General features: G+C 50.9%; 1 protein-coding gene across 1 annotated transcript in view; it reads left to right on the top strand.

Annotated features, from left to right (window-relative positions):
- The first annotated feature begins 574 nt into the window (after positions 1 to 574).
- The window catches only part of LRRC74B (leucine rich repeat containing 74B), a 15,881-nt gene continuing 4,973 nt past the window's right edge, over positions 575 to 11,482 (top strand). Inside the window, exons 1-6 of the mRNA XM_077745945.1 lie at positions 575 to 713; positions 2,003 to 2,145; positions 2,580 to 2,712; positions 3,832 to 4,038; positions 8,942 to 9,051; positions 9,928 to 10,043. Of these exons, the coding sequence (XP_077602071.1) occupies positions 575 to 713; positions 2,003 to 2,145; positions 2,580 to 2,712; positions 3,832 to 4,038; positions 8,942 to 9,051; positions 9,928 to 10,043 (848 nt within the window). The remainder of the gene's footprint in view (positions 714 to 2,002; positions 2,146 to 2,579; positions 2,713 to 3,831; positions 4,039 to 8,941; positions 9,052 to 9,927; positions 10,044 to 11,482) is intronic.

The following is an 11,482-nucleotide window of genomic DNA, read 5'->3' as shown; positions in this document are numbered from 1 at the left end:
AGCTTCAGGAAAGTGATCTCGGAGCTGACACTTGCAGATTCTGAAGTTCAACAAGAAAATTTGGGAGAGGAATGTTCCTGGTGGAGGAAACAGCATATGCGACGCTAGAGCATGAGAGAGAACTGGCAGCCACAGAGTGAGAGCGTGACTCTGGCTCCAGAGAGGAGGGGCTTTACAAGGTTCTCCAAGCTCTCTTGTGTCGTGCGCCCGCAGAGCGCAGGGACCAAGGCACGGGCTTTGGAGTCAGCCATGTTCCCCAGTCCTTAGAAGGGGGAGGGGGGAGGGGAGGTGCTGGAACCCTGGTGCACGTTCGCATCAGCCCAGCCTGGGAGCAGGCTAGAGGTCCGCCCAGGCCAGCAACGGTTTCTATAGCAACCAACAACACCTGGGTTGCCCAGACGACGGCTGTCGGGAGAGGAGCGTTTCTATTGGCTGTAGCGGGCGCCTGTTTGCTGCACAACATATCCAATTGGTCGATGCAGCCGGAGGGTCCGCCCACATCCCAGGGCCGCGCTCGAGTTGCTGTGCTGCTCAGTTTCCGCCTCATTGCTGCGACTGAAAAATGGGCATAACCATGAGGGGTCCCTACAAGAGGCCTGAGGAGAATGAAGACCAGGAGGAGGGGGCGGCAGCGGCCGCTGGGCGTCTTGCAGGGGCCCCGGAGGCTGAGAAGCGTTCGGAAGTTGATTCAGACTCCGACCAGGAGACGGAAGGTGCTCCCGGGCAGGGATAGGGGCAGGCCTGTCTCCTCAACTGAGGAGCTTCTCCCGCAGGGTTGGAGAGGGCAGGCTGGGGCCAAACAGGCAGGGACCCCTGTCCAGAAGAGAGCGCACCCCTTCGTGGGACTCCTTTGGGACAGCCTGTGGTCTCTCCAGCCCTGTGTCCTCCCCACAATACTCCTGGCGGCATCAGGAGTTCCATCTTTAGAAAACGGCTCAAGGGGCGCTTGGGTGGTGAGTCAGTTAAGTGTCCCACTCTTGATTTCCGCTCAGGTCCTGATCTCACCGTTTCCTGAGTTCGAGTTCAAGGCCCGCATCAGGCTCTGGGCTAACAGTGCGGAGCTTGCTTGGGATTCTCTCTCTTTCTCTCCCTCTCTCTCTCTACCTCTCCCCGGCTCAAACTGTCTCTGTCTCTCTCAAAGTAAATATGGAAGGAAGGAAAGAAGGAAGGAAGGAAGGAAGGAAGAAAGGAAGGAAGGGAGGAAAGGAAGGAAGGAAAAGAAAACGCTTCCAGGGGCACCTGGCTGGCTCAGTAGGTGGAATAGAGGACTCTTGATCTTGGGATTGTGAATTTGAGTCCCACCTTAGATGTAGAAATTACTTAAAAATAAAATATTTTTTAAAAAGAGGGGTGCCTGACTGGCTCTTGTTGGTTATTAAACTTCAGACTCGATTTCGGCTCAGGTCATGATCTCACAGTTTGTGGGACTGAGTCCCAAGTCAGGCTCTAAGCTGACAGTGTAGAGCCTTCTTGGGAGTCTCTCTTTCTCTCTCCGCCTTTCCCCGACTCTCTCTTTCTCTCTTAAAAATAAATAAATGAACTTTAAAATAAATAAGAAGAAAACACCTCCAAAGTGATGTTAAAATGCGAAAACCCCACCAACAGTGTAAGAAGGGGTGTCCTACCCAGAAATGGGATCAGGGCTGGGCTTTCCCAACCCATAGGAACAACTACGTTAATGAATGTATAAAACAGAATTGTTTCAGTTTCTTCCCCCATAAAATGTTCACAAAACATGTGTTGTGCAATCCAGTGGAAAACACACAGCATGCACTTTGGCGTCAGACAGATGGGGTCCTAATCCTGGCTCTGCCTGGACTAGCTACTACTAGCTGTGTGACTTTAGGGAAAGGATTTGCTTTCTCTGAGCCTCAGTCTCTTCTAGCAGAGGAAGAAATGCTTCTAGAGGGAAGCACAGGCCTGGATGGTGACAGAGGGCAGGGGAGGAGGTGACTGTGTCTAGGGAAGGACTCACATTCATCATCTCCCTGTCTCCTATCAGGCATCCATGGGCCTGGAGAACTGGTCAAGGATACTCTCTACCTGAGGTCTTGCCAAGCCAATAGGGTTGTGCCCGCCTCCTGCTTTCTGCGCCAAGGGAACGCCCCAGAGCTGAACCTGCGGCACCGTGGCCTGGGCCCCCAGGTAACCCTGGGGAGACCCCGGGGTCAGGCTTGGAGGAAAAGGACCTGGGAGGCAGCAGCCATGGGAGTGGCCCCTTCCTGAGCCCATACCACACGCTCCCTAGCTTTGCTGTGTGCCAGGCATGTCCCATCCCCTGTATCTGGGTGATAGGTAGGATCGGGGCTATGACAGAATTCAATGTAAGGGTTGAGGGGCCTGCAGGGAGCCTCTAGCCTGCTGAGCGGGGGCAGTCAGGGAAGGCTCCAGGAAGTGATATCTGGGTGGAGCCTAAAAGGAGAAGCAGGTGTCACCTGGGCATGTGGGAAGAAAAGAGCTTTCCAGTTGGAGGGCACCAGGTAGGCTGAGTCCTGGAAACAAGCTAGGTCGTGGCTAGCTGTGTCTGGGGCCTTCACTCCTGGGAAGGACCAGGCCCCTCAGGTCTCTCTTTGTCCCAGGGTGCCCGGGCTCTGGCTTCTGCACTGAACTCCAATCCCTATGTCAAGCGGCTGGACCTTCGAGACAATGGGCTCTGTGGGCCTGGTGCGGAGGCCCTGGCAGGTGCCCTGAGCAAAAGCAGCAGCATTTGTGGTAGGTGCTGAGCCTGGGGCTGGTGGACAGATTTGAGTCCTCCTTTTCCTGAGGGGTGTGGGCTACCCCCATAGCCAGGCCTTCTCACTTGGGGCCTGTTGGTGTTGCTGGGGCAGGGGCCTTAACACAGGTTGGGGTTGATGGGGGTGGAGTTAGAACCTTTGTGGTGTCCCCAATGCTGGACACTACTCCTCTCCTCGGCCCCCATCCTCGGCTGGCCAGCACCCCCCCCCATATGGTGGCCTCCCATTACCTAAATGTAGGGTGAGAGAGCCAAGGGATGACAGTGTGAGAGGGTGGAGGGCTGGGTGGGAAGGAAGGGGGGCTAGCTAGATGCAAATGCCACCTCTCCCACTGGTGAGCCACCCTCTACCAGGGATGACCCTGGGCAAGCTGCTCAACCTCACTAAGTCTTAGTTTTCAATCTGTGAAATGGCCCCAACAATACCACTTAGCCCTTAGAGTTGTACTGAGTATTAAATGAAACTGCGTATGTGACATGCTTCATGCATGGCCATCTGGGCTCTCATCACCAGTTCCCAGAAATGCATCAGTGAAGACTTCTGTGGGTGTATTATATTGCTGCCAGGCACGAATCATCGACAGGGTGACTGCACCTCCATCACAGGCATCCTGCACAGCACCATGAAGTAGGCAGGTTTTTTTTTTTTTAATTTTTTATTTATTTCTGAGAGAGATAGAGACAGCATGAGCAGGGGAGGGTCAGAGAGAGGGAGACACAGAATCTGAAACAGGCTCCAGGCTCTGAGCTGAGCTGTCAGCACAGAGCCCGACGCAGAGCTCGAACCCACGAACTGTGAGATCATGACCTGAGCTGAAGTCGGACACTTAACTGACTGAGCCACCCAGGCGCCCCGAAGTAGGCAGTTTTAACCCCTCGACAAAGAAGCTTGTGGATGTGTGGGCATCAGAGAAGTTGTCTGGGACCTGGAGGGATACAGCTGAGGAGTCACAGAGTTACCAATGAACCCCAGGACAGTTGAGCTGCAAATCCCCTTCTGCTGCCTCAGAATGGGAGGTTTGGGGGCTAGAGGAAGGTGGAAGAGGGTGGTGCCTGGCTTTGGATCCCACTGATTGAGAAGTGGCACTGACCCCTAGATGTGGACCTGTCAGAGAACCAGCTGGGAGCCGTGGGAGCCCGGGCTGTCTGTGCTGCCCTCATGGTGAACCCAACTATGCAGAAGATACAGCTGGCAGGGAATGGCATGGATGAGCAGGCAGCTCCATACCTTGCTGAATTCCTGCTGGCCCACACAGGCCTGAAATCCCTGGACCTGAGCTATAACCAGCTGAATGACCAAGCAGGTAACGTTTGGCCAGGATCACCATGGGGGCACTTGAGTCCATCTTCCTGGGGCAGGGGTGGGTGAAGGTTGACAGGACCATTCTGAACATTCATACCCTGACTCACATTTCCTGTGTTCCACTTTAACCCCTCTCCCTCTCCTTCCACATAGAACCCTTAATCCATTCCACAGATATTCATGGCCTGCTGCTGCATGTGCTGGGTGCTGATTTAGCCACTAGGGACCCAGTTGTGAACAAAACAAAGTTCCTGGCCTCAAGGAACACATGTTAACAAGATAACTCTCCACAATTATTGGTGCAACAAAATAAACAGGAAATGATTCTAGAGAAGAATGGTGGCCCCTTGCTGTAGACAGGTGGTTGAGGAGGGCTTTGTGAGATGACATTTAAGCTGAAATGTGCAGAGTGGGAAGGAATCAGCAATAGCAAGACCAGAGAGAGAGAGAGAGAGAGAGAGAGAGAGAGAATTTAAAGCAGAGAAACAGTAAACATGCAGGCTTATTTCTCAGACGTATAGACACCAGTGTGACTGGGCTAGTGAGCCAGGAGAGAGGGGCAAGCTGTGAGGTGAAGAGGCAATGGAAAGCTTCAGGCCTACAAATCTTGGCAAAAGGCATGAAGATTTTATTTCAAGTGCTGTGGAAGACATTGATAGGATTTCTTGATCTCACCACTTTCTCTCATGCCCCGGGGCCTTTGCACAGGCTATCACCTTTGACAGGAGCATGCACTTCTGTCTGTCCTCAGCCACTCCAATCAATTACATAAATCACTCAGGTCCCTGGGTTAGGAATACAAATTCCTGGGCCCTGAGCCTGCTGAATCAGAATGTTGGTTGGGGGGAATGCCCATGCATCTATATTTTAATGGGTACGCCAGATTTGTCTGATCAAGAAAGTTTGGGAATCACTCTTCTGTCTCAAGCTGCTGAGAGTGGGAGTGGTACCAGCCTTGGCCTTTGAGAATCAGCCTTAGAATTTAACTGCCAGAGAGCAATTTACCTTCTAAGAAAATTATCCTTTTTTTTTTAAACATTTTTATTTATTTCTAGGAGAGAGAGAGACAGCATGAGCAGGGGAGGGTCAGAGAGAGAGGGAGTCACAGACTGAAACAGGCTCCAGGCTCTGAGCTGGCAGTTAGCACAGAGCCCGACGCGGGGCTCGAACCCACGAACCGCGAGATCATGACCTAAGCGAAAGTCGGACGCTTAACTGACTAAGCCACCCAGGCGCCCCGAAAATTATCCTTTTTTGAGTGAGTGAGAGAGAGAGAGAGACAGACAGACAGACAGAGACAGAGACAGAATCTGAAGCAGCCTCCAGGCTCCGAGCTGTCAGCACAGAGCCCAATGCAGAGCTCAAACCCATGAACTGTTAGATCATGACCTCAGCTGAAGTCAGCTGCTTAACAAATGAAGTCACCCAGGTGCCCCCCTTCTAAGAAAATTGTCATGAGAAGTCTATGAAATTAAAAGAGAAGTTCAGGGGCACCTGGGTGGCTCAGTCAGTTAATCATCTGACTTCGGCTCAGGCCATGATCTTGTGGTTCCTAAGTTCAAGTTCTGTACCAGGCTCTCTGCTGTCATCATGGAGCCCACTTTGGATCCTATGGCTTCCTCTCTCTCTGCCCCTTCCCTGCTACCTCTCCCAAAAATAAATAAACTTTAAAAAAGAGAGAGGGGCACCTGGGTGGCTCAGTCGATTGAGCGCCCAACTTCAGCTTAGGTCATGATCTCACGGTTTGTGGGTTCGAGCCCCGCGTCAGGCTCTGTGCTGACATCAGAGCCTGGAGCCTGTCTTCAGATTCTGTGTCTCCCTCTTTATCTAACCCTCCTCCACTCATGCTGTCTCTCTGTCTCAAAAATAAATAAAACATTTTTAAAAATTAAGAGAGAGAGAGAGAGAAGCTTATTTTAGACTTCCAAAGAACTAAGTACAGATGTCTCTCAGATCTTCACAGTGAAAAGGTAGGCACCAGAGAAGCAGCCAGGATAGAGGGGGCTGGAAGATAAGGTTCTGTGAAGGCTGCACAATTATGGGGTATGGAGGTCTTCATCTTGGAAAAGTACAAACTCAGCAGGATATTTTGTTTCCCTAAGTGGGGACCTGTGGGTGGGACCAACTCCCTTGAGGGGTGAAGAGCTTGGGTCTCAATCTCCCGATCTGACCCATGGCGAGGTAGCACCTGCCTCATAGTTGGCTGCAGAGGCCATGTAGACCAAGTATTGGAATTTCAAGAGGCCAATCATGCATGTTGAAGAATCTCCTCACCCTCTAGTTGTTCAGAAAGAAGGGGCTTCCCTACAAGTGGGGACCATCACTTTCTCTTCCCAGCCCTAGACATGTCTGAAGAAGGAGGAAAGTACCTACCTGTATATGAGAACTTGCAGTGTCAGACCCAGTGCCAGGCATGGAATCCAGAGTTCTATTCTCAGGAAGGCATCACTGGGAGTCCTAGCAGCCTTGCAGGGAGCTCTCCAAGGTGCTAAAACATCTTGTTGCAGTGGGTCCTGGTGGAACAGGCTAGTTTCCTTCCTTCCTTCCTTCCTTCCTTCCTTCCTTCCTTCCTTCCTTCCTTCCCTCTCTCCCTTCTCCTTTTTTTTTTTTTTCATTTTTCAAGACTTTATTTTTGGGGCACCTGAGTGGTTCAGTAGGTGGTGCGTCTGACTCTTGATTTCGGCACAGGTCTTGCTCTTACAGTTGGTGGGATTGAGCCCTGAATCAGGCTCTGAGCTGACAGTGTGGAGCCTGCTTGGGATTCTCTCCTTCCCTCTCTCTCTCTGCCTCTCCCTTGCTCACTCTCTCCCTCTCTCAAAATAAATAAATAAACTTAAACAAGATTTTATATTTAAGTAACTTCTACATCCAGTGTGGGGCTTGAACTCACAACCCATAGATCAAGAGTTGCATACTCTACTGACTGAGCCAGCCAGGCGCCACCCTCCCCCAAGCAGGCTAGTTCTGCTCAATTAGCACATGGGTTTTTCTTCTGTCCATTTCTTCAAACTAGCCTCATTAAACCTGCAAGAGGAGATGAGACCATGGAGGGAGGTCAAATTGATATTCTTCAGGGACTCCTAGGCTGATGGGACAGACTGGCTAGGTAAAGAGACCAGAGCCTGGAAGGCTAGAAGCACAGTGGACATGAGGCCTGAGGCAGCCTAGCCCAGCTGGATAAGCAAGGTTTTCTAATGCCGTGAACCTAGGTTAGAAGGACGAGGAGCTGTTAGCCAGGTGAAGAAGGGGGTCAACAGTTCTATACAGGGGGACAGCCCAGAGGCATGGGAGCAGGTCAGACCCGCTGAATGCTGACAGAGTAGACAGCATGATGGGTGGGTGGAGCTTCTCTCCATTTTACATGCAAAAACCTCTCAAGGTTTCTTACCCTGCAGTGCTCCCTCATTCCTTTCTCTACCACAGGTGCCTCCTCTCCACACAACTGTACCAGCCTTGTCACCTTTTGCCTATAGACTATGGCACAAGCCTTCAAACTGGTGCCCTGGGTTCTAACCTCTGCCCCTGCCCATCCCAGTCCATGCCCTACATCTGCCAATAAGGAGCCTAGCCTTGTCATTTTTTAAAGCCCTCCCTGCCTACTCACCACTAATCAGTTTGTGTCCAAAAGCCTTGGCCCAGCATTGATGGCCTCTCAGCATCTCTCCAGTGTCCATCATCACTACCTTATTTCACTGGCTTCCCCCCACCCACCAGACCTGTGGGCATTTCCTCAAGTGCTCTGTGCTCCCACATGCTTCTACACATTTGCTCTTTCCTGTGTCTGTTCTCCACTGTGCGTGCACACACACGTGGTGAGTCCCTCAGTCTTCAAGGGTATCTCTTTTTTCCTCACTTTCCTGACCCCCCCTCAAAACAGAGTCCCCACCCTGTTCCCACACATCCCCGTTTGCAGTCTCACATCCCATTAATTTGTATTTACATTTGAACAATGTGAATTTGAACTGCGTGGGTCCATTTATACACATTTTTCAAATAAATACAGTACAGTATTGTAAGTGTATTTCCTCCTAGGATTTTCTTTCTTTTTTTTTTTTTACTTTTATTTATTTATTTTTAGAGAGAGAGAGAGAGAGAGCATGTGTGTAAGCAGGAGAGGGGCAGAGACTGGGGAGAGAGAATCCCAAGCAGGTTCCATGCTGTCATCACAGAGCCCAACACTGGTCTTGATCTCGCAAACCACGAGATCGTGACCTGACCAGAAATCAAGACTCAGATGCTCGACCAGCTGAGCCACATAGGCACCCCCCCATAAGTTTCTTAATAATATTTTCTGCATGTGGGGCACCTGGGTAGCTCAGTTGGTTGAGTGTCCGACTTCAGCTCAGGTCATGATCTCACCATTCATGAGTTCAAGCCCCATGTTGAGCTCAGTGCTGACAGCTCAGAGCCTGGAGCCTGCTTCAAATTCTATGTCTCCCTTTCTTTCTGCCCTTCCCCTGCTCGCTCTCTGTCTCTTTCAAAAATAAACACTTGAAATAATAATAATAAATATTTTCTTCAGGTTACTTTATTGTAAGAATATAGCATATAATATATATAACATACAAAATATGTGTTAATCAACACTTTACATTCTCAGTAAAGTCTTTCTTCTTTCTAAGGTCTAATAGCAGTAGGCTGTTAGTAGTTGAGGTTTGTGGGAGTCAAAGTTATACACAGATTATTGACTGCACAGGGGTTTGGCGCCCCTAACCCATGTGTTATTCAAGGGTCAACTGCATCTCCTCCATTAAATGTGAATTCTTTGAGGTCAGGGCGGGCCCATATTGGGTTCAACTTGGTGACCATTGTGCCTGGTGGAGACCCTGGCACACAGCAGTCATCAGTATCACTTTTTGGAGGAAAGAACACAGTGAATAAGACCTGTCTTGGTGTTTCTGAAGGGGAGATGCTCGGACCAGCCCTAGCAGAAAATACAGGACTCACCGAGCTTAATATAAGCTGGAATCACCTTCGAGGACCAGGAGCTGTAGCCTTTGCCAGGGGACTTGAGGTATGAACACCTCTGTCCCCCATCTGCCCTTCCCACCTGTCCTGTGAGGACAGGTCTTCCAGGTGCCAGCTTCTTATCTTTGCAACTCTTCATAAATGAGCCTTGGATCTTTCAAGCAGAGCTTAAAGAATATTTTGTTTGGTGACTTTAATTTTCCCAGCCCCATTTCATGACTCAAATATATCATGCTCACTCTTGTGTCATTTACTGAAGAGTCTGCAGTTGAATGTTGCACGCCTTCTCCAGATATTACAGACAAATGGCTGGTGGGGGGCATCGTGCAGTCTGGTGACACATGCCTGCTATGGGCATATGCAGGTGCTTCCCGGAGGTGACAGCCCTGCATCCTTGGGTCCCAGCATACACTCTTAAACATCCTACCTGCTTCCTTGGATGTTGTGGTTCATAAGCCTTGGGAATGGGTGACTCCTAGCCCCTGCCAGGATGCCCCCAGTGCTGGCTAACTTTGTGGGGTCCTCCTCAGAGAACAGCAGCAGCTGCCTTGCCCCCCCTCCCAGGGGCTGACCTGGGGATCCTGCCCCACAGGGTAATATGTCAGGCTCTGTCTTCCCAGTGCGCCCACAAGCTCCTGCCCTTCTCCCATCACAGACCCCCAACAGCTCTTCACTGGAGCCCCTCTATGATCCTGCTCTGTGCCTCCGAGTACCGGCCCTTGAGCCCCACTCCCCACACCTACCCTCAGTGCTGTGCTTCCAGACATTTGGTTCTCCCCGTCACCATCTTCCAAGCCATAAGACTCTTACCAGGAACCTCTGACCTGCTCTCAATCCATCCTTTTTTGTACCCTGGGCCTCCTGGGCTCTGGCTTTCTCCACTTTACAGGTGGTCTCCTGGCTTCACTCTTTTGCATTCTAGGCAAACATCTTCCTGAGAGTCCTGGACATCTCATACAATGGCTTTGGAGATCCTGGAGCATCTGCAGTGGGTGAGGCACTTAAGACCAACAATGTGTTGGAGGAACTTAACATGAGGTGAGGCACACAGGGTGGCCCTGTGTCACAGTCTCCAGGTCCATAGCCACCTGAGGGACTAGAGACTCTGTGATCCTGCTGCTGTTTACCACCTTAACAACTCCCAAGCCTACCACAGTTTACCCATGATGGGCCGAGCCACAATCCAAGAGCACCCAGCTCCATCCTTCTCACTCAAGTTCAGCATTTGGATTTTTTTTTTAAGTTAAAAAAATTTATTTAAAGGCGCCTGGGTGGCTCAGTCGGTTAAGCGTCTGACTTCAACTCAGGTCATGATCTCATGGTTCGTGGGTTCATGCCCCACGTCAGGCTCTGCTGACAGCTAGCTCAGGGCTTGGAGTTCATCTTTGGATTCTGTGTGTGTCTCTCTCTGACCCTCCTCTGCTCATGCGGTCTCTGTCTCTGTCTCTCTCTCTCAAAAATAAATTAAAAAACATTAAAAATTTTTTATTTAAGTAATCTCTATACCCTACCACCCTACAAGGGGTTCAAACTCATGACCCCAAGATCAACAGCCATGGGCTAATTCAACTGAGCCAGCCAGGTGCACCTCAAGTTCAGCATTTGTACCTTGGAGTTCATAATTCCTGACAGATAGATGGGGGCTGCTAATGAAAACATACATGTAAAAACATCTTCACTTAAAAAGTCTCTCTCTCTCTCTCTCTCTTCCACTGACCCCCTCCTCCACTCATGCTCTCCCTCTCTCTAAAAGAAAAAAGAAAAAGAGGGAGAGTGCCTGGCTGACTCAGTCAATAGAGCATGTGACTCTTGATCTCAGAGTTGTGAGTTTGAGCCCCACATTAGGTATAGAGATTACTTAAAAATAAAACCTGAAAAAAATCTTCAGCAGAGCCTGGTATGCGGTGGGTGCTCACATGCTCTGGTCAGCACATGGCTGCTGGGTGCCTACCATGTATGAGTTGCTCCTCCAGGCCCCCGCAGGGCCCCAGCCTACAGCAGGTAACCAGGGCAGGGCCTGCAAACCACAGGGAAAGAAAGAGGCAGAAGCCCAACAGGTCCTGGAGTGCTGTGGCTGAGCCCTTCCCCAGGGGGCTGCTGGAGTGAGCAGACTGTGTCTGCTGCAATCCTGTCCCTTTCTTCCCCATGGAAGGAGCCAAGGCCAAAGGACAGCACCACAAGACATGCTGAAATTGGAGCCAGCGCCGGGGTCTGAGAAGTCAGAGGGATGTGGGACTGGCTCGGAGATAAAGGGGCCAAGAGAGGTGCTGGGCCAGAGTTTAGGTCCTTCTTGACCAGCAGGAGGAGAAAACGTGGGGAGGGAGCTGGGTGGTTTCCAGAATAGACAGTGTCATGGTGAAAGAATGGAGAGCCAACTAGGGCAGAACATGCAGGAGGACCTGCTGAGCTCTGAGGACCGGGGAGCAGCACCTGGCCTCACTGGGGTGGTGTGGGGTGGGGGGGATGAGGGGGGAGTG

The sequence above is a fragment of the Crocuta crocuta genome, unplaced genomic scaffold (genome assembly GCF_008692635.1).
Source record: "Crocuta crocuta isolate KB4526 unplaced genomic scaffold, BGI_CrCroc_1.0 scaffold344, whole genome shotgun sequence".
Classification (NCBI taxonomy): Eukaryota; Metazoa; Chordata; class Mammalia; order Carnivora; family Hyaenidae; genus Crocuta; species Crocuta crocuta.
This window is presented reverse-complemented; position numbering and strand designations above follow the sequence as displayed.